At 44.5% G+C, this 23,745-nt stretch overlaps 1 protein-coding gene across 2 annotated transcripts in view; it reads left to right on the top strand.

The window, feature by feature from the left end:
• Nucleotides 1-23,745, top strand: part of Prkcb (protein kinase C beta) — a 394,800-nt gene that overhangs the window by 314,686 nt on the left and 56,369 nt on the right. For both annotated transcript variants that reach the window (XR_607822.3, XM_008849211.2), the window contains exons 10-12: nucleotides 713-886; nucleotides 18,584-18,675; nucleotides 20,593-20,655. Coding sequence is in view for 1 of the 2 variants with exons in the window: in XM_008849211.2 (XP_008847433.1) it covers nucleotides 713-886; nucleotides 18,584-18,675; nucleotides 20,593-20,655 (329 nt within the window). In the remaining variant the exon portion in view is untranslated. The remainder of the gene's footprint in view (nucleotides 1-712; nucleotides 887-18,583; nucleotides 18,676-20,592; nucleotides 20,656-23,745) is intronic.

Below are 23,745 nucleotides of genomic sequence, written 5' to 3'. Positions count from 1 at the left end.
TACTGAGTTCAATATTGAATAACCATATTAATTCAACTGTCAACCTAAAAATTTACAGCCACTTTTGAAAGACATGTATCCTTGCTCTGGAATGTGTTACTGAATATGTTAAAGCTGTAATGAAATGCTTCTTCTAATCATGTGGTTATTAAATTTAAAAAAAAATTAACCCCCCCCCAAAAAAACCACACCACTTTAACCATCCCTATAATTAGTTGTATGAAGTCTTTGTTTCTGTCTGAGTTCAGGATCAGGGAATGTGCCTATTAGTTTCTTGCTGGATCCCCAGAGCATAGCAGGCGCTTACAGAATATGACATCATTGAGTGAATAAAGGAACATCTTAAACCCAGTGTTGTCAAGCATTCACTCATTCCTTTGTTCATTAGTACTTGCTGAGCATCTGCTATGTGTGGTACTTTTGAAGGTTTTTAGTTATGCCAGTGATCAAAAGAGGCAGTAATACATGGTTTTATGGGGCCGCCATCATAGGCATGCTGGCTAGGTTTTGATGTCAATATATAGTCCAAAGAGTTCAGTACTTGGTTATCTCTCCTGGAACCATTCTTTATTGATGGGATTTAGCTATTCAGAGTGTGAAGTTGTTGAAAATGTTCTTCGTTGTCTCTGGGAGTGTGTTTGAGTGGGTGCCAGGACCCATAGCTGTCCCCTAGCCTCTTCCAATTGCTCTGATGACTTGCTGTCTTCTCCAGGTCATGCTCTCAGAACGGAAGGGCACAGATGAGCTCTATGCTGTGAAGATCTTGAAGAAAGATGTGGTGATCCAGGACGATGATGTGGAGTGCACAATGGTGGAGAAGCGGGTGCTGGCCCTGCCTGGGAAGCCGCCATTCCTGACACAGCTGCACTCCTGTTTCCAGACCATGGTAACCAGTTCATGCCTTGGAAAGCCACTTCCAGGGTTTCCCCAGGCTTTTGACCAAAGCTATCTTAGCAGCAACCATCCCAAAGAGATACTGAGTCCTAAGTGATACCTGGGCTCTTTGCATTATGGAAACTGAAAGATGCTGGGTCCAAGGAAGTTAGCTGAAAATGCCTGAGGTTGCCACTGAGCACTGTCCTCTGGGGCAGATGCTGTCCCATCTCAGGAAATTAGTTTTATAACCAGCAGAACTAGGCCCTCCTCTAACAGTAAGTAGTGACTTAGGAGCAGGAACTCAGTGAGACGGTTTACAGACTGTTCTTCTACCTAGCTACTGTCAGTCCTCCCAACCTTTGACTGAGCACAGGTATATCTTTGCAGGTTCCCCGAGGGCTTCGTATGGGGCCCTTCAAAGACGGGGATTTTCTGACAGCATGGCCCTGAGAGGGCACCTGAGGCTAGATACAGTGTCCTAGGCCAGGGCTCTTGAGCTCAGAGCTCATGGCTGCCAGGATAGGTAGGGAGCATTCACCAATATGTTATCTGTAATTTCAGCTCTATCTGCAAGAGTAAGAAGGTGCTTGTCGGTAGATCCCAACCCTTTCTCTGTACCTGTTGGATGTCGGCCTCCATTGCCAAACTAGAGGATAAGCGCATATTCAGAGCACATTCTTGAAGGCACGGCTGCTAAAGACCCATGGCCTTGTGGCTTAAAGATGCTTTCAGGGCTTCTATAGTATTCTTTTGGACCCTCTAGTTTTGGACCCTCCAGTTTCCACTTCCGTGCTGATTTTAGAACTCCCCCTCTATGTGAGATGGGTTGGATGCTGTTACATTTTGCATCTATTTTGATGTACCTTTTATCACTCTTCTCGTGGCCCCCTGAGCCCTTCCACTCTCTTCTTTTATCTGTTCTTTGATCCACTAGAAATCCTGGGCTTTTTGATCTGTAGTGTTTTCAGTCTGAGGTTTGCTGACTATAGCCTTCTTGTGGCACCTCAGCATGCTTCTCTGTCCCCTGTATTCCCTGTAAATTGGCAAGTAGGTCTAGAGACTTAGTCAGACTCAGTTTCTATCCCTTAGGTAAGACTCTAGATGACCCTAGACAGAAGGTGCGTTCTCTTAGCCAAAGGCACATAATGCTCTAGGATCTAAGTGGTACTGGTGGAGATCGATGCTCAGTACATAAGTCCATCATTCCTTAGGAATTGTGAGATGCAAATGTCTAAATGCTATCGTTTTCATTTCCTAGTTGGAGTGCTTTTATAGAGAGGCTTCCCCTCCTTGTTCCCCGATGATCTAGTTCATACATAAGATACAATCAGTGCTTCGCTTCTTCCTTTTGTTTAACGTTTTTTACTGTAATGAACTCGTTCACTATTGTGCTCCAAGGGGGACTAAAGCTTGCTTAAAACTAAACTTTTAAGGGAAAAAAAGAGAATTTGTGTAAATAAAATTGTAAATAAACATAATTTACATCATTATATGGGGATTTGGCAAAGATCAGTTAGTAGAGAGGTATAACATCTCTAGTTTTACCTTGGGGAATTCAGGCCGGAGGGAGCTCACATGTTAACAGAGACAGGACGTCAACCTTAAGAAGCTCCTCTCCCTTTTCACAAGTGGTTCCTCGAACTGGCTCATGGGCATCAGTGTGTGGATGCGCACTGCCTGGTGAACAGACTAATAGCAAGCTTGGAGCAGCAGTTTGCAATTTCAGTTGGGTGTGCCGAGACGGGGAGAAATGAGTCATTTGTGACTAATATTCATTAAAGGATAGTGTCATCATTAGTAATGGACTGTTCAGAAAATGACAGTGTGGAGTGGATTTAAGGTTATTCTTTGGAGAGTAGGCAGCCTCTCTCACCCGTGTTTTAGTATGCTTTCTGGCATTAAGAGTCCAGAAGCTGGGTTCACATGGCAATAGCAGCCAACTCCAGATTCCCCTCCAGAAGTTGTTACATGCCAGGGAGGAAAGATTAGGGGCTAAGAGAGCCAGTGGACTGGTGTCTTGCATGGAGTAAAGGATCTGTGACTCCCTTGTAAGCTGTCTCCAAATCTACAAGGATAGGGATGGAACACGCAGCATTCTCACTGTTTGACAATGATATGAAATAGTCAACCCATTTGTAGGGTCTGTACTATCTGGGAGGGAAAATGGTTGGAGAGAACTCCTGGGGAGTGGGGGCGAGTGAAGGTAACCAAGAGAAGAGCAGATCCCCAGCCACCTCACCTGAGCTCAGATAGACACCCAGCCACCTCACCTGAGTTCACATTGACACTCAGTCACCACACCTGAGCTCAGATAGACACCCAGCCACCTCACCTGAGCTCTGATAGACACCCAGCCACCTCACCTGAGCAGCCAACTCCAGATTCCCCTCCAGAAGTTGTTACATGCCAGGGAGGAAAGATTAGGGGCTAAGAGAGCCAGTGGACTGGTGTCTTGCATGGAGTAAAGGATCTGTGACTCCCTTGTAAGCTGTCTCCAAATCTACAAGGATAGGGATGGAACACGCAGCATTCTCACTGTTTGACAATGATATGAAATAGTCAACCCATTTGTAGGGTCTGTACTATCTGGGAGGGAAAATGGTTGGAGAGAACTCCTGGGGAGTGGGGGCGAGTGAAGGTAACCAAGAGAAGAGCAGATCCCCAGCCACCTCACCTGAGCTCAGATAGACACCCAGCCACCTCACCTGAGTTCACATTGACACCCAGCCACCACACCTGAGCTCAGATAGACACCCAGCCACCTCACCTGAGTTCAGATTGACACTCATTCACCTCACCCGAGCTCTGATAGACACCCAGCCACCTCACCTGAGTTCACATTGACACCCAGCCACCACACCTGAGCTCAGACACCCAGCCACCTCACCTGAGTTCAGATTGACACTCATTCACCTCACCTGAGCTCTGATAGACACCCAGCCACCACACCTGAGCTCAGATGGACACCCAGCCACCACACCTGAGCTCAGGTAGACACCCAGCCACCTCACCCGAGTTCAGATTGACACTCATTCACCTCACCTGAGCTCTGATAGACACCCAGCCACCACACCTGAGCTCAGATGGACACCCAGCCACCACACCTGAGCTCAGGTAGACACCCAGCCACCTCACCCGAGTTCAGATTGACACTCATTCACCTCACCTGAGCTCTGATAGACACCCAGCCACCACACCTGAGCTCAGATGGACACCCAGACACCACATCTGAAGTCAGATAGACGCCCAGCCTCCTCACCTGAGCTCTGATAGACACCCAGGCATCACACCTGAGCTCAGATAGACACCCAGCCACCACACCTGAGCTCAGATAGACACCCAGCCACCTTACCTGAGTTCAGAGTGACACTCATCCACCTCACCTGAGCTCTGATAGACAGCCAGCCACCACACCTGAGCTCAGATGGACACCCAGACACCACATCTGAAGTCAGATAGATGCCCAGCCTCCTCACCTGAGCTCAGATAGACACCCAGCCTCCTCACCTGAGTTCAGATAGACACCCAGCCACCTCACCTGAACTCACATAGACACCCAGCGACCATACCTGAGCTCATATAGACATCCAGCCTCCTCACCTGAGCTCAGATAGACACCCAGCCACCATACCTGAGTTCAGACAGACACCTAGGCACCACACCTGAGCTCAGATAGACACCCAGCCACCACACCTGAGTTCAGACAGACACCTAGGCACCACACCTCAACTCAGACACCCAGCCTCCTCACCCGAGTTCAGATAGACACCCAGGCACCACACCTCAACTCAGACAGACACCCAGCCACCTCACCTGAGCTCTGTCCACATTCTCATTGAAGGAAATATTCCAAATTAAATAATTTTTGTCCCTTAAAATGTTTTCATTTTTATTCTTGTGTATGTGTGCATGTCTGTGTGAGTGTATGCCAAGTGTGTACGGGCAGTTTTGGATGACAGAAGACCCCATTGGATTCCTGGAGCTGGAGTTATAAGCCATTGTGAGCCCCCCACATGGGTGCTTAGAACCAAACTCAAGTGTTCCATAGAGCAGAAAGTGCTTTTAATTTCTGAGCTCTCTCTCTAGCCCCCTTTTTCTTACCTTTTAAGTTAAACACCTGCATTTTAATTTGTGTAAATTTGAGGCATAATAATGCTTACTCTGTATATGGCACAGGGCTAACAATTCTAAGATACATCACAATCTTAGATAGATCCTACTGTCACCCCCATTTCACAGAGGAGGAAATGGAGGTCACACACCTCAGGACCAGGATATGAATCCTGGCAGTATAGCGACAGGGAGCCTTGCACTTAACTGATACCCTAGAAGGTCTTTTGAGTGTAGGTGACCCTGGGTGTCACTCCATCTGACACTCCTGTGCTGAGATCCCCAACAGCAGCCTGTCTGCAGCCCCTCCAGGCCTGAGTCCAGCCCAGCCTTGTCTCCTCCTGTCTGCTCAGAAAAATCATGTTTCTCCCTCCCACAATTTTCCCATCTCCAGCATGAACATTTAGCATGTAGGTCTTTAGAAGTGCTCCTAGCCACATACAGATTTCACAGTAGGGGTTGTCTATCACCTCACTTCATGGCAGAAGGTTTAAGGATCAGGACACAGAGCCATTCTCTCTGGATACAGAACTGGAGCAGTGGCATTTCCTGCTCAGAGCTGAGCATCATGTTAAAACACCAGAAGATAGCTGTGACTGTAGTCATGTTACAAATAAGACTAAAAACCAGCAGTGAGCAGTGACAGACCCCAGCAGGTGTCTCACCATATTGTATCATCAGACCTCTCCACCTCCCCAGGAGACGTGGCATTGTAGATAAGAACGCCAAGCGTCAGGGAAGTTAAGCAACTTGTGCAGTGTCACACAGCTGGTAGAACACAGAGCTTGGGTTTGTTCTGGAAGACTCCAGAGCCCCAAGTCTGGACATCTTTGCTGTCCTCCCCATACCTGAATTCCACATCGTTGTTTCTGATTTACAGTATTTTTTTCTTTCATGCTTGCATCCAATCTTTACGAGAACTCTCTAAGTGAATATTATTGTCCAGATTCCTGCCCAAAGGAAACTGACCTCCAGGGAAATTCAACAGCTCAGGTTATATAACTGACAAATGGTCCCTAATGGTCTTTTGGGTGTTCTACCACAGAAGTGTCACCCCCCACCAACATGGATAGTGCAAGAGTTCATGGTGATTTTCCCCAGAGGTGTTGCTATTTAAGTGTGGGAGCATCATAGCTGTTGTCATGGCTGCAGTGGCCATGACTGAGATGAGTTGGAAAGATACTCCTGTTTCTGGGGACCACCCTGGGGGTAGTCATCTAGTTCTGGTCATCTGGTCCTAGGGTGGGGCTTCCCAGGGGCAGCAGGGCTGGGAAGCATCCCCAAAAGCCAGAACACATTGCTGGTATGCAGAGGGCACCCATGCTTATCCATTATTTCAAAACATACTTATTTGTTTGTTGAACTCAATGTGTCAGGCCCCTGCAGCATAATCATCAGGGACATGCCACACACGGTGAACAAAATAGATAAAATCTCTGTTCTTTCGGAATTTACATTCCAGTGGGGAGCCAGGAAAACAGCAATGGTACGAAGTTGAGGGGTTAGAGTAGGGTGGGTTGGTGCTGTGAGAGGTAATAATTTTGATGGAATCATCAAGGAAGGCCATGATGATAAGGATGACATTTGAGCAGAGACCAGAGCAGGGAGGGCTATCTAGAGGCAAAGTGCTGCAAAAATCAGGAAGAGTGCATGTGAATGCCCCAGGCAGGAGCATCCTCTGGGAGTCTGAGGAGCAGCCAGAGGACTGGAGCAGCCTGAGCTGATTGTCATGTTGTATTTTGTGACCCAGAATTCCTTTGTGAATCAGCTGTCTTTAAATGAATAACAAATCCATGGCAACATGTTGCAAATGTTACACTTTTTAATTTTGCTAGAACTTAGAATTTCAAAGATTAAAAATCCTTGATAGGAGTTTTTTATAATCTATTAAGGAGTCAAAATAGATGAAAACAGAATGCATACCCAGCAATATCCAGAACAACTTTTGTCATTCTTAAAGTGGTGTGAGTTCATTTATTTTTATTTTTTAAATTTACTTATTTTTATATGTATGAATATTTTGTCTGCATGTGTGTAAGAGCACCCCTGGATGCAATGCCTGTGGAGGCCAGAAGTGGGCATCAGATCACCTGGGAACTAGAGTTATGAATGGTTGCTAGCTGCCCCGAACTAGGAAGGGAACCCACATCCTCTGCAAGAGCAGCCAGTGCTCTTAACCACCGAGCCGTCTCTCCAGTCTAGCAAAGTTCTTTAAAAAAAAAAAAAAAAAGCTGTTTGGAAAATCAAAGATCTATCAGAAATATTCCCATGCTAGATTTTGAAGGCTTTCAAAATTGTGCATGGGACTTCCCATGTTAGTGGAAAATGTAGGGTATTAAATTTCGTTTAACGTATTTAAATGTATTCAGACAAAATATACACTTGGAAAAGAATTAAGGGGGTACAACCACATCAAAATATTGATTAGATTTAGAGAAAGGTCTTTGGGTAACTGTCTTCTCTTGTCTATGCTAAAGCAACTTAAACTTTCCCACAAGTGTGTGCATATGTATGTGTACAGGTGTGCACACATATGAATGGAGGTGTGCACACCTGTACACATACATGAAGTCTAGAGGAAGGCAACAAATGATCTGTTCCATCAGTCTCTGCCTTATTCCACTGAGACAAGGGCCAGCATGCCCCAGGGATTGCGTGCTCTCTGCCCCCACCATGTGCTGGGGTCATAGGTATGTGTAGTCGTGCCCAAGTTTTTATGTGTGTGATGGGAATTTGAACTGGGGTCTTCATGCTTACACAACAAATGTACTTACCTACTGAGCCAGCTCCTCAGCCCTGTAAGTTTTTTTAACTGCCACAAGATGGCAAAATAGATGCAAAAGCTTTTGAGAGTTGAGTTTTAGAGAATTGCTTTTTGGGTGAGCTGGTCTTAGGCAAATGGGGTTCTGTTGAATTGCCCTAGAAACGTGTAGAATTAAGCATGCACCCCCCCAGGCAGATGACTATGGATCAGTGATTACTGGACATAGGACCTCTAGAAAGTCACTAAGAAGTTCTGAATATGGGCTTCATCATCTCATAAAGCACACGATAACTTCAGAGTAAAAGATACAGTGAATCAAGTCTAGCCGGGAGTGGTGGCGCACGCCTTTAATCCCAGCACTTGGGAGGCAGAGTCAGGAGGATCTTTGTGAGTTCAAGGCCCACCTGGTCTACATAGTGAGACCGTGTAGCTGGGACTACAAGGAGACCCTGTCTCAAAAAGACAAAAAAAAAAAAGATACAGTGGATTAAGTCTAACAAACACTAAGTGGAAGTTGCCACTGTAATTAGAACTGGGCTGGGGGCACCTTGCTGCACAGGCACAAAATCATTTGATTTCCTTTAATCTTTTTGCAGTTTTTCTCAGGGACAATTGTCAGCCCAACACATTCATGCAATTTCCCAACTGCCAGTGGGCACAGGCAGTCAAGTTTCTTCAGCAAAACATCTATTTTAACTGTTTTCTTTTCAATTGAACATATGCACCTCTTTTTTTTTTAAATAGAATTAGATTTCATGAGTCATTGAAGGACAGAAGTTACTTCCTCCCCAAATTTGCTGCCATGGCCCAGCAATAACTCATTTGCAAGGCATAATGGGAGAAGCATCAGCCCAGAATGCAAAGGAGGACAGGGACAGGGTTGGGGATGATCCCTGCTTACAGAACAGACCCTAGTGGCATGTACATCCAGCCCCCAGAGCATCCAAGGGGGCCTGGTGACTCTAACCAGCTCTATTTGGCAGTAATGTCCAGGGATGTGGTTGGATCTTAGGGCAGTGTTGAATAAGGTTTTGGCAGGTGTCTTGGACAGAGATGACTGTGTTCTAAGAAACAGAGCATCTCTCTCCCATACCAAACTACTCATGCATAAACAAAATCAAACAAACAAAGACGAAGAACAAGAAAGACTTTATGGAAAAGGATCAGTTCAAAGTCAAAGGTGTACTTGATCTTGTAAGGAACTGGAATTTGTAAGTTTCAAGCAAATTTATTTTTTTCCTGTTTCTTTGTCTCCCACTGCTTTGTGGTAAACGTGGCATCTCTAGCCCATGTCCAGTGAATTCTCTGAGCTCCAAGTGGAATGCATAGAAAAATGAGCCTCATTGGTTCAGCTTGGGTCAGGTATTTCTTTATGACCCAGTCAACTGATAATTAGGTACTAACTCAGGAGGAACCCTGTGAAAGGAGTTATCTCTATGGAGAAGTAACACTTGGTGCTCCTGACAGGTGGGAGGCGCCATCCTGAATCCAAGGAGACGCATAGGAACATAGCACAGTGCCCCCTGGGAGAGGAAGCTGGCACCTGAGAGCCTCCAGAGAGACTGGCAGGTTTAAGTGAGCTAAAGCCATTCGGAGATCCTGAGTGCTGGGGAGGAAGCAGAAATGCAAACTGAGTTTAAAGATGGGATGGGGCAGGTATGAATAGAGACAACCCCATTCTCTCTGCTCTCTCAATGATGGTGTTGGCGTATTCATTTGGTAACCAAAGATCTGTGGAAGTACACGGAAGAAGAAAAGTGATTTTAGCCTTGAGAACTTCAGTTTCCACATGCAAGGACAAGGCTTGGACACTGAACCAGAAAGAGCAGCTATAAAACGGGAGGAAAGAAAGTTGTGTGTGCACACATCCCCTTGATCACACAGTCACTTCAGTAAAGCTCTGAATTTGCACGGACTTGGTGTGCATCATCTGACATGGCTCAGAAGCATCCCATATGGAGGAGAAACTGCTACTCCCCTCCCCCAATTTAGGAAGGCAAAGAGAGCATGAATAACCAGCCCAAGATTTCAGAGCAAATATCCCTTATAATTAGGGTGTGAACCTAGGGCTGGCTGGTGCCAGAGCCAGGGCTCTCAATCACAGTCTTTCACAGCTTCTCTGGAAAGAAGCAGATGGCTGTGTGCAACAAAGGGAGCAACTTACAGACACACTGAATTCACAGACCAGTCTTGAAAAATCATTAAATATATGACTTACAACTCACCTTAGAAGGTGGTACAAGAGCTGCCCACGTGGTTGGTTTTCTCTCCATGGTCTCTTATTTAAAGCAGCAGGTGGGTCTGAGGAGATGACTCTGGGTAAGAACAGTTGCTCCACAAGCTTGAGGACCTGAATTTGGATCCTAGCACCTCTGTAAAAGGCTGAGCATGGCCTCATGTACCTGTAACCCCAGTGTTGTGAAGGGCACTGTCAGGAGGATCAATGGAGTTTGCTGGCTGCCAGCCTAGCTCCAGGTTCAGTGAGATACTCTGTTTCAAAGGATTAAGGTGAAGTGATAGAGCAGGACATTCAACAGCATCTTCTGTCCTCTGCACACTTGACCATGGGCACATGCATCTGTACACACATGTGTACACACACTATACACATATAATACATACATACACAGAGGCTGATGTCCCCCTCACAGTCACACAGGCATCATGTCACACTCTATTTCAGCTGTCTTGGGGAAGACTGTCTGTTTGCATTCTCTGGTCTGCCACGTGCAGGTCCTCAAATGAATTCTGCCTAAGCCACACAGTCAGCATTTTAAATCAGACTATCCTCGTACCTGTGCTCCAAATCTGGAAAATTCTATACAGCCATTATGCTTGACATGGCGATAGACGGACATTTCATTTTATTAATTTACTGACTGAATACTAGAGATAAAGGAGAAAAAAATTAGAATGCACGGAAGCCACTTTCAGCTCAGAGGCCAAGGGTAAGAGCTAAGAACAGCAGCAATTTTGAAGAGGCACTTTAAGCTTGGACACTGGCTAGCTTAAAGAGAAAGATGGTGAGCTTGGCTTTCTGAGCTTTTAATTGGAGATGACAGTGGAACACCCACATAGAAAAGTCCCGGACCCAGCTGGAGCTCAGGGGAGAGGGAGAAGATAGAAATGCAAGACAACATGCATCAGAGACAGACACTCTGAGCCATGACAAGCCTTCTTTGGAAAGCTGAGCAGGAGGGAGGCAGCCATGCTGGATTTTGAGTTGATACCCAACAAATACCTTATGATTTTTATATGATAAAGTCCAACAAATAAGCCCTTATCCAAAACCACTGGGTTTGATGATGAGAAAGAGAGTTTTTGAGGCCTCACAGTAATTTTATAGGAAGAGCAGGGAAGATGGGCAAGTTCTAAAGCACTCCAGAGGGAGGGAGCTAATTATGTAAGAGTTGGAGGCTATGGAGGAGAGCCTTATAGTCAGGCAAGACCCTGTAGCTCGCTCCTAGGCCTCTTAAAGCAATTTTTTCTATTGCGTTCTATTTTGATTGTGGTTTGGAGTAGTTATATGTTCATTTTAACTGTGATTCTGGATACTCTGGGGGCAAGGCCAGTGTCTTACTCTTTATTTTTGGCCCCTTGAATGACTAATAGATACCATGACTCACAAAAACCAAGGCTCAGTGAAAGTTCTCAATCTCACTCTCTACTCCAGGTTTGCTCTAGCTGGCCTCTGCCAGGACTTTCCAAAGAATAGGAGATGAACCATGTCATACATGGACAAATGGCATTTATTTTTAGAAATAAATTCTTTGAAGGCCTGATGCACCAAAGGCCAGTGATGCTGGCTCCGAAGGAGTTTATTTTTCACAGAGACAATGAATTTCCATTTATAACTCTCAACGAAATCTCAACGCACTAAAATAATTATGTTTAAGTTTTATCGAAGTGTATTTCTATCCATTTATTTACTTACTTATTTTAGGCAGGTCTTGCTATGAAACCCAGGCTGGTCCCAAACTTTCAATCCTGCTGCCTCAGTCACCCAAGCTATTGGCATGACAGGAATGCAGTACCACGCTCAGAAAAACAAAAGAAAACTGAATCTCTAAAAAATATTCATAAAGGAGAAAAACTTGGTAGAGAATTTGAATCCATCCTGGGAGATGACTGATGTTGCCTTTATTATGGTCAGGCGTGATCTGATCTCACCCTTGACTCTCCCTAATCTGTGACTCCATGGGTCTTATTCTCCCACTTCAACAATAATACCCATGAAACCAGGGGCTTCCTATGTTTACATTCTTCATGCTCCACAAGCACAAATTATGAAAGTATAAACATACGTACCTATGACTACCCATCATTATCCCTACCCTGTTTTGAGAAATGTTGCTCTTTAGAAATCTGTCTGGTTCTCCTCATTTGTCTGATGACTCCTTTAGTCCAGGCCCTGTGGGTTCCTCACAGCAGAGGGCTGGCTGTGGAGTAGAACCCGGAAGACAGTGGGCATCATTAAGTGTTCAGAGACAAATGGTCAGTGAGATGCCAACCCATAACATTTAATATCTGAGGTGCCGGTGAGCCAAAGCCAGCCTGGTCTGGTTCAAAGATGGTGGACGTCAGGGTTTTCCCATTTATGGTTAGTCATGGAAACAGACCATAAAATATTACCCCCCAGGGAGCCATTTTGATGCTGGGATTCCGACTAATGAGTTTAGGGGGCAAATTGAGTTAATCCAAGCTGAAATCAAGCAAGTGAAATCTCTCCCTCACATCTCCCTCTGTGGCCAATGCCATCTGCTAGTTTTAAAAATAATTTTAAAAGCAAGTGTTTTGGTTCCCTTCAATGTGCAGCAAAGACAGAGGCTATTTTTAGGATTGTTTTCTCTCAACCTCCATCCCCAGCCAAAGAACCAGGGACTACTGCATGTTGGCAGTTTGGAGTCCTGTCAGCTTCTTGCCACCAACTTTGGTGTGACCTTTGTGCAAAATGCCTATGTGACCGTCTTGCTCCCTCCTACCTCTTGTCAAGCTGTTGAGAGGGGGAAGCAGGATTGGTCTGAGAAAGAAGAAACACTTCAAGAACATATATATAGTTGGTTAACTTGCGCGCCTTGCTGTAAACCTGCCAGTTCTAGCTGGATGTATGGACAGAACTCTGATCCTTCTCTCTCCTGCTGGGCTGGAAGCTTTAAAGGAAGGATGCATCCGTACATCCCTCATAGGATGTCTAATACAGAACTGTCCATGCCTCATGCACCCACTGGGGGCAGCATAGCGGGAGGCTGCAAATGTAGATGCTGGAACTGTCTGGGTTCACATCCTGGCTCTGCAGCTCTCTAGCTGTGCTCAATTGCTTCTCTTGCAGGAGTGGAATGTCATGGTTGGCTTCAATTGTCAATCTGACACACCTTGGAAGAGGGAACCTCAATTAAGGGATCTCCTCCATCAGATTGGCCTGTGCCATGTCTGTGAGGCATTTTCATGACTATTGAGTAACGTGCGAAGGCCCAGAAACTATGGGTAGTGCCTGGTACTACTTGGCAGGTGATTGTGGGTTGTATAAGAAAGCAGGCTGAGTGCAGACCAGAGGGACCAAGCCAGTAAACATCATTCCTCCATGTTCTATGCTTCTGTTCCTGCCTTGACTTCCTTTAGTGATGAACCTGCAAGCCAAGTAAACTGTTTCCTCCCCAAGCTGGTTTTAGTTAGTGTTTTATCACAGCAATAGAAAGCAAACTAGGACAACAGCTGAGTGACTACTGACAAATTACTTACTCTGTCTGAGTGTCAGCTTTCCTGTCTTAAGATGGGGGAGAATGGTATTTATCATGTTGGACCATTTAGAGATAGAGAAACAAAATATATAAAGTGCTGCATTAGTTTCTTTTTGTCACTGTGATAAAACCCCCAAACCAAAAGCAATTTATGGAAGAGTTTATTTTTGGCTTATGGTTCCAAAGGGCTAAGGGTCCGTCATAGCAGGGAGACACGGCAGTATGGAGCAGGCATGGTGGCAGGAACAGGAAGTGGAGAGATTGTGCCTTGAAATGCAAACGTGAAGCAGAGAGAGTGATCTGGAAGCGGGGTTAGGCTGTGAACTCTCAAAGCCCACCCTTAGTGACGTACTTCCTCTAGCAAGACCACACTTCCTGAAGGTTCTGTGACCTCCCCCAAACAGCGCCACCAACCAGGTGTTCAAATACTTGAGCCCATAGGGGACATTTTTCATTCAAACTATCACAAGCACTTAACTTGGTAGCAGAGCAAGTGCCAGATCATGGTGGCTTCATTTCATTATTGTTAGTGTAATAACTATTAATATACATACTTGACAAGCACATAAGTTCCTATAAGTTATATGGATGTAAGATAAAATTTTATTTACTGTAAGGAAGATTTTTTTTCTTTAAATGATGTATTAAACATTTGTTCTATAACCAGCATCTTCTAGGACTGTTTACATATGCCATTTTGTTTAGTATACAATAGGCAAGTTAAGAATGTCCACTTTATAGATGAAGAGATAGTTGGAGACCAGAGAGGTTAAATAATTGCTTAGCAATGCACAGCAAATTAGCAGTGGAATGATGCTTCAACTCCTCTATTAAGCTCAGAGCTGGAAATTCAATGCTACATTTCCCCCGTTCTCTTGTTTTTATGCTACATTTCCCCCGTTCTCTTGTTTTTATGCTACATTTCCCCTGTTCTCTTGTGTTTATAGCCTTCACAATGGCTCTTGTGAAACCTCTTGTGAAGCTCAGCCTTACCAACTAACATGACCCATTCCACATTTCACAAAATCATATTTACTGGTGCTATGTACAGGGGACTCTGACCCCCTCTAGGCTGTTTTCAATTCTAATTTTTACTTAATTTTTCTTTCTTTAAAAAAATGACCAAGACCCACCAAATTGACTTGGTGATCAGTTAAAGTGAGACAGGGCTTGAGTTGAGAAGCACTGGTCTGGCTTAAAAGCCCAGATGATGGCCTCTCATCTTTGTCACACTTGAAGTACATAGCCTGCATGTTTTATCTGAGCCAGTCTGTTGGAGATGGCTGGTTATACAATCGTCATTGTATTAAGGGAGAATCAGGCTCAGAGACACAAAGATGATCTTCCAAGGTCCATTCCATCGAGAAGCTGCTGAGCCACGACTTTCAACCTTCCAATTCATGATTCCTGCTTCAGATGCCCACAAACTCTTGTGTAGCTCATCCATTCACTTGGTTAATTCATATTGATGACTTGCTTAGGCCAGGGATGGTGCTGGGCTCCCCCTATACAGTGGTAGACATTCAGTGCTATCTAGCATTGAAGGGTGAAGCCCCAAATCTTTGTATTCTTCCACACAGCTTTACTATATCTGAGTCCTCAACACCTCTCTGGTCTCCTCTCCTGCCCTGTCTCCTTTCTTTTCTCCTCACCAATGATCCTAAGGTACATCAGGCATGCTCTCACCCAGGGCCTTTGCACAGGCTGTTTGCTCCATCAGATAAACTCTTGTTCTAGGTATCCAGTAGCTGCCTTCATTGTCTCCTTGAAGTCTTTGCTGAAGCAGCTTCTCAATGAGGGTAAACCCGAACACTTTATTGAAATGGAAGTCTCCCGTCCTTGTCTCATCCAGCTGACATGCAGTCCCTTTACTCTGCTTTGTTTTTTTCCATAGCACTTATGACTTTTTAACGCTTTGTATAGTTATTTATTATATCTAGTATTGTCTTTATCAAGTATCGCTTCATTAAGTTAAAACATAGAAGGTGGGAATTTTTGTTGATGCTGTTTATTGCTTTTATCTCTAGCACCTATAACATGGTACCTAGGACTCTGTAAATATTTTTATTTAATGGATGAATGAATAAATAGATTGACTAGACTGTCATCCAGTTAAATGTATCATTACAAATTATGATGTGATCAGAGGGAAAACTCCACAGAGGTTCGTGGAAGAACGTAAGAAGCAGACCTAATTTAGACTGGGTGGGTTAATTTAGAGGAAGTAGTTTTTTTTAGGCTGAGAACATGAGGGGGATTGTAGCTCTCTGCAAATAGTGTGCGCAGACCCTGCCATTCCAAGCCAAAGGAAAGCAGCACAAGGGAATGATCTAACCCAAGAAAAATGCTCTGAGGAGAGGGGGTGTTGCTCATTCATTTAGCAAACACCCCTTGACAGAAGAAGAGAAGGCAAATATCATGTAGGTGTTTCCCAGGGACCATGACGCCCCTGCCTCATTAACCCCAGCATCAGCACCGAGGGTTTGATTCCCTATACTTTTCAAATGAGGAAACCGAAATGTTAACAATTCCGGATATGCCCAGCTATCAAGAAGCAGAGCTAGGTTCCTAAATAAAGTCTCTTCGGCTCCAAAGCTTGTGGTCTTTCACTCTGGGCACTTACAGTGCAATCCTCATGGTACAAGGTGCACCTTACACAGCTCCGGACCTGAGAGAGTTCACAGCATTCCTTGAGAAACATGTCGAGAAATTCCCTGAACTGGGATACAGATTTTTTTTTCTGGTCCCGGTTGCTTTACTTCTGGATATATCCTTATATTAGGGTTTTTGTTGTTGTTTATAAAAAGCAGAGAGAGGAGATTAGATTTTTTTTAATGGGGCCACATTGGGAAAAGGAAGTCTGTCTTAGAGGATTCTGACATGAGGCTGAGCTTTAAGTGGAAGGAAAGCATGACAATCAGTGCTGGTCTCAGTTTACTCCTGCCCTTCCATGGCCCATCTTGTCTCTGATCTCTCTTGCAAGGTGGTCTGGTAAGTGTCAGAACTGTGTGAAATCTCTTCCTGGGAGGCAAGCTTCTCTGACTTGCACTAGGCTTTAGACATTCCCGTCCCCAGCTTGGGATTTCTGAGCAAATGTTGATTCTTTGGGATTCATTGTGTCACTAGCTTGATAGCCGAAGGGAAGGACACAACTGTCTCATTAGAATATTCCCTCTCTTGATAGGGAGGTCACAGCTCTTCTCTCCTTGGTTTTAGACCTCAGTCTTAAGGGATTTGGGGTGATATGCTGGACTCACTGTGAAAATTCCTGAAATATACCTGTGCCTAAAACAACTTTTGTTGTAACAAAATAGCTGAGGAAAACAATTTTGAAAGGAAGATTTTTTTGGCTCACAGTTTCAGAGATTTCTGTCCATGGTCACTTTCCCCGACAGACCCCCATAGGTGAGACAAAACACGATAGTGGGGAGCTCTGGTAGGGCAGAGGAAAGAAAGAGGCCTGGGGAAGCAGACAGAGACAAAATATATCCTCCAAGGGCCTGTCCCTGTGACCTACTGCCTCCACGTAGGTTCCACACCTTAAAGTTTCCAGTATCTCCCAACAGTTTATTAAGTTATGAAAACCCATAAGTGAATTAACCCATTAATGAGGTCAGAAGACTCATGATTCAACCACTTCCCAAACATCCCACCCCTTAAAATACCTTGGCATTTTAATTGAATCTGAAATGTCCTCAGAGGCTCGTATATTGGTGGCTTGGCTGCCAGCTGATGGACTTTTGGGAGTTACTGGAGCCTCATAGGTCCGACCTAATCAATGGATTAATTCTCTAATGGATCATGATATGACAACATTATTATAAGATAGTGAAATGGAGGAAGTGGGACAACTGGGGAAAACAGGTCACTGGGGGTGTCCCTGGGAATTGTAGTTATTCCTGACCCCTTGCTGCATTCCCTCATCTATTTTCTGTCTGCCAAGGTTGACAGAATTCCTGTCTGCTTCATGCTACTGCCATCATAATGCTCTGTTTCATGTGGGTCTCGAAACTCAGAGTCAAGTGACAATGGACTGGACCCTCAAACCATGAGCTGAGACAAATCATTCTTCCCCTTAAGCTGCTATCCCAGGTATCTAACCACAGTGACAGGAGAGGTAACTACCATGATTACGGACCGAGCCTCCAACACATGAACTTTTGAGAAGTTATTCCAGGCACAAACCATAGCACTGCCTTCCTAGGCTGTTATTTTTCATACTTTGATCATTCATGTTTGGTTTTGGGTTTTGCTAGTTACCATGTTAGCTGTCTATTGCTGAGTACCACAAACTGTGGCTTAAAGCAACAGTAAGCGTTTATCACCTCACAGCTTTTGTCTGTCAAAGATTTGGCCTCCCCAAAGGTCTACTTGGGAATCTCAAATGAAGTTACAGTCAAGTGGCCGGCAGGACTGTAGTCTTCAATGGCTTGACTGAACAGAAATACTGGTTTCTAGAATGGTTCATTCTTAGGACTGAGAAGCTGGTGATGGCTGTTGTCAGGAGGCTTCAGTTCTTTATCAAATAGACTTCTCCAAAGTCCTTACAACAAGGCAGCTGGAGGGCATGATCCAGAAAAGAGCAAGGTGGAAGCTGGAAGCTCTTTTTGACCTTGTCCCAAAGCCATGCTTCCTATTTGTTACACAAATTATTTCCAATCATTGCAGGAAGATAGTGCGTAAGGACATTTATACCAGGAGGTGAACCAGTCATCAGAAAGCCAGTGGACGCTGGCTCCCATAGCTGCCTATTACTGGAAAATGATCTACCTCATATTTTCTACTTTCTGTCCCAGCGAACCTTGCCCTAAACAGTATCAGTTAAATCATAAGATTCATGTGTTAATTATATTTTCCAGCACAAATGAATTTCAATTTGTAGTTATTAATTAAAAGGTGATTTGCATCCCACCTACGCTAGCTTGCATACTTACAGTGGCACAGAGGTTACTCTGAAGGGAACGCTAGGCCCAGCATGAGAGAACATGTCAGAGTCCTGGTAGCTGTCATCGTAAATCCTGGTTATTCCCTGCTTCCCTTTTGGAGACTGGGAAACTATGAAATACTGATTTTGCTGTCTGCTTTCTTTCCTCAGGACCGCCTGTACTTTGTGATGGAGTATGTGAACGGGGGTGACCTCATGTACCACATCCAACAAGTTGGCCGATTCAAGGAGCCTCACGCTGTGTAAGAGAGAACTCATGCTGTTCCCTTTCCTTGGGATAAATGGGTGTACTATTAGTTCCTTTGAAATTTTAGCCAAAGAAAGGTTTTTCAACATATTGGGCTTCTTCTTTGTGAGAAGTATTTGGCGAAGGAGAAAGGTCCCCTGCTTACTATAAGATGTTTCCGTATGTTTCCTGATAGCAGCATGAAGCTCTAAACCCATGGCTATTTCTCTAGCTCTGATTATTGCCCCTAATTCCTGAGAAAGGTCTTACAACTTCCTTGTGGGAATGTCCTTGTGGGTTTTGTTTATTCGTGTGCTAATATATATTGAGAGCTTTCTCTGTACCAACACCTAAGGGCTGACATGGTCTCATTTAGTCCTGAGCAATATGGGGAAGGAGATAGTATCACTTCAGCTTTACAAACCAGTAAACTGAGACCCAGAGGGTGAGGGAAACACTCCCAAATTCCAGAGCTAGTGTGAGGATGACGCAGACATCCGACCCATGTGTGTTTCTCACCTTCTGTTTCCTGCACTGCTCTCCCTCCGTCTGCAGGGAGATGAAGAATCAGGTTGGTTGGCGGCAGTGGTCTGTGGCTTTTCCATTTTGTTTCCTTCAGTTCATAAGCCAGTCAGAGTGACTATAAAAATCTCTTCAGACCACTGCCTTGCTAAGAATCCTGAGGGTGAGCAGAAACCAAGCAGGTGAGAGGAACTGACGTCAGTTCCTGTGGTGTTTGCTAAGATTTTACTACCCCTCCAGATAGCCCCAGAGCTCATCTGGGATTCCACTCTGCAGTTTTGGATGTTGGGTGGGGGTGTCCACTGGCTTCTGCTTTCTTCTGTTTGTCCCATCTCCTTCCACTCTGCATCAGCCTTATGCTTCCAAATCAAGCTGTTTGCATCGCTTGCCACGATTCCCATGGGACTGGTTCTTCCTTTATATCTGACATCTAGCTGACCACAGGTCTAATTCCCTCTTCTCATGACTCATAGCATCAGGGTTTATCAGTTTCCCAACACCCTACAAACCCTTGGGGTATAACCGGCTTTCTAATACTCTTTCCTGAGCCAGGTGCAGTGGCACATGGCTATGATCCCAGCACTTGGGAGACTGAGGCAGGAATACTTTGAGTTTGAGGCCAGCTTGGGGTATATAAGTTATAGAAGTACAGGCCAGCTGAGCTACAGAGTGAGACTATACCAAACAAACAAACAAACAAACAAACAAACAAAAACCCCACCACAGAATAGTTAAAAAAGACTGGGGTGTGGTTCCGTGGCAGCTCATTTGCCCAGGATGCACTGTGCCCTGTATGCCCTGGATTCTACTCTTAGAACCACAAGAAAGACAAAACAAACACGCAAACACAAAACTCCTCTTTCCTTCTCGGTGGACCTTCACTGAGAACTTGTACTTCAGACACCTGCCGTTTCCAATCCTGGCTGTGCCTCTTATTTGCCGAGTACCTTCACAAAGCCCTTCGCAGAGTTCATCTCTCTAAGCCTCAGTTTCCTCATTTGAAGAACAGGAGGTACTAGTAGGACATATTTCATAGGATTCTACTTAGAATTAAATCAGATAACCCCTAAAATGTGTGTGCTAAGCTTTCAACAGGTGCCAGATGCTATTATTGAGATATTTGCACTTGCAGTGCCTTGAACTGATCATCCAGCCCACCCTACCCTATGATGCCCTCCCCAGTATGCAATTGTTGAATCCTTGCCCACCCCCATGTGTCCTCAAGATGACCTCATCACTCTCTAAACCACACTCTTACCCACCCATATGCTCAGCATATTATGGGATATGTAGCTGACCATCCGTGTGAGCTTTTCACGCCCTGTGCCTAGTTCAATATTATATTGAATTCTGAGAGCTGCCAAGCATATGGTATCCTTGACTTTACCCATTGCTTTTTTTTTTATTTCAGATTTTACGCTGCAGAAATTGCCATCGGTCTGTTCTTCTTACAGAGCAAGGGTATCATTTACCGGTAAGTGACCATGGCTGTTCTATCTTCCCGTCTCCCTCAGCTCTTCCCTTCCTGCCTCTTTCTTCAGCTGCTTTTAAAATTAGAATCTTTGGTGGGGGAGGAATCCTCCAGTACTAACTTGGGCATGTGTTCTGCCAGGCAGCATCGCCCACTGCCCTGGCAAAGTTTGGGCAGTTCTACATGGTGACAGAAAAATCTCGATGGACTGTGTCACCAATGATTGTTTGGGACCTCAGACATGAGGACACCGGGTCTCTCAGAAGAGAAAGCTCAACACAGAGCTCCCGGTGCTTCTTTCTCTTGGATCCCACATTTGGGGAGCAAGTGAAGAATCTTGGCTGCAGAATGTGGTGGAATCATATCATTATGAAACACTTTTGCTTGCATGTAGCTACAATTTGGAAATAGATCTCTGAGTAGCTTTCCCTGAAAGACAGGATTAACTTCAGAAGTTGGCATTTGCCGGTTTTTGGAGAAGCAAGTGTGTGATCATAGCTGTATGAGTCATACCATTTCATATTTCATGCAAGGCAGGCTAGTGAGCCCCAGGCTGCTATTTGTCAGCGAGTCCAGGGTGTACAATTCTCTTTGCACCATGCAGATAAGAATGGTACAGGCTATGGGGGATGGACTGATTATTATGCAATAGGAACTGCTAGGCGCATGGAGTTCCATTAGCTCTTGGCATGGGTGAGGGTCTATTTAAAGGCTTTGTGAAGAGCCATATAAGCCCATTTCATTCACTTGTTTGACAAATGTTCATTAAAAGCCTACTATGTGCTAAGTGCTGCTCTGAGCAGAGGAAATAGAAATGAAAACAGACAAAATTCTTGCTCTTGTGAAGAAAGAGACATAAAGAAAACTATTAAAAGTATAGTTTTTTTGAGTAGTGATAAATACCATGGAGAAAATTCAATCACAGGAGGGGCCTGCTGGTGCTGGGTGGTTGAGAATCACCTCTGAAAACATGGAAATTGTGGTCTGGAGTTGAGATACCCGGAGAATCCTAGGCCTTTTGCTCTGCAACTGAAGGACATGATACGCAGAGTCTTGATTATTTCCAGGCAGTGTGTAGAGGTACGGGTAGGGCTGCTGTAGGGTTGGAGCAATGGAAAGTGGGGACCTGGCAAGAACCCTTCAGATACCTGATGTTTTATTCATTCACAATAGTGGTGATGTGAGACTTTGAGGGGGTTCATACATCCCTGAGCATGCTGCATCCCCACTATCCCTATTTTATGATAATGGAGAGATGAAAGCCAAGAAAAGATGTGGTTTTGTCTGCCTCATGGACCTTCCAGTGAATGTACAGAAACAGAATGGAGAAGAAATTGATTTTAATCGTTTGGTTATCTTACCCATGATCATCTTCAATGAACATGTGTCACTATGTCAGTTTGACACAGAACATGGGAACCCTTCAACTCCCCAAGTTTCCCTCCACGCTCTCCTAATGAGAGCATCTTGAACCAAATGTAATTCTGGTCTCAGAAGGTACACATGATCGTCCATATTGTGTGAACCCTACATTCAAGCCAATGACTTCAGTTGCTTTTAACCTTCCAAACAGGGACCACAGGTAAATTGTTTGCTCAATATAATTTTCCCCTGATATGGTGAGAGTAGGTTCTAACTTGTGTGTAGGATGTACCTTCTAAAGAATAGAACCACCCAGGCTCCTGGGAAGATTAAATGTGAACTACACATATATTAGAAGAAAACACAGCCCAAGGGAGAAAACAGAGTTCTTGTCAGCTGAACTCAGGATTTAGGGCTAGTTTTCAGTCTAGCAGGAACCAGACCAAGATTTGGAGTTGATGAGCATTTGAGGCGCTAAGACCATCCCTTCTCCAGAATGGTCTGTCTCTTCCTTCCTGCCTTCCTGCCTTCCTCCCCCTCTCCCTCCTCCTCCTCCCCCTCTCCCTCCCCCTTTCCTTCTTTCTCTTTTCCCTCTCTACATAGGCCTCCTTTCCTTGTCCATTGCTAAGACATTTTTTAATTGTATTTTTCAATATTTTAAGTCAGTATCTGAATTGCTTTCCTTTGTGTATAGAACCAAAGTCCATTTATTACTATAAAGAAAAGAGGTCCAGTTATAGTTATACATGTCTGTGATCCAAACACATGGAAGGAGGAGGCAGAAGGATCTTGAGTTCAAGATCTATGTAGTAAGATCCTGTCTCAAAGGAAAAAAAAAATGGAGATGTTAGATGCTCACATGCATGCATAACTTCCATGAGCAAGGTCAAGCACAGGACCCAGGCTCAGATTAGATACTCAGTCATCATCACCCAAAACTGTGAATCAGAACCTGGTGACCAAAGAACTATGGCCATAGCTAAGAGTGGCCATGATCATCATCTGTAGCTGGTCTCCAGAGGCAAGAGGAGAAGTGGTTCTCAGCAGCAACTTGTGGAGTCCAGCATTAGAGCCTCACAGAACAAGAGATGTTTGTATCCAGTGGTAATGTCTGAGGTGTCTTCAGTGGGTTCACTCTGCACTGCAACCAAGCATAGTTCGTCGCTTGTGGAGCCTCCCACCTAGTTCTCCAGCCTCCTTAGAGATTCCATGAGCTCCTCAACATCCTTTCACACGTTCTTTCCTGGATTATTATCGTCAACGTTGATTTAAGTTGTTTACTATTAAAAAACTCAATTGAGGGCCTGGAGAGGTGGCTCAGTGACTGTTAAGAGCACTGGCTATATTAGGTCATTTATTTGGGCTCTTTCTAATTTTTTAATGTAGGCATTTAGAGTATAAATCTCCCTCTCAAGACTGCTTTTAAAGTGCACAGAGGTTTTGTTGTGTTGTATTCTAAGCACCCACGTGGCAGCTAACAACTGTCCATAACTCCAGCTCCAGGGGATCCAGTGCCATTGTCTGACCTCCACGGGCATTAAAATGATAAATAAAAAAATTTTAAAAAGAAACTCACTGGGTGATTCATGGAAACCCTCCCATTCACAATAGCCTCAAAAAATATCTAGGAATATTTTACCTAGCCAAATACATTAAAGCCCTCTACAATGTGGGGCTACAGGGAGACCCTGTCTCAAAAAGACAAAAAGAAAAAAAGAAAAGAAAACAGAA

This window comes from Nannospalax galili, unplaced genomic scaffold (assembly GCF_000622305.1).
Source record: "Nannospalax galili isolate Female #2095 unplaced genomic scaffold, S.galili_v1.0 scaffold84, whole genome shotgun sequence".
In the NCBI taxonomy this organism is placed as follows: domain Eukaryota; kingdom Metazoa; phylum Chordata; class Mammalia; order Rodentia; family Spalacidae; genus Nannospalax; species Nannospalax galili.
The sequence above is the reverse complement of the archived record's forward strand: the minus strand, read 5'-3'. Positions and strand labels throughout refer to the sequence as shown.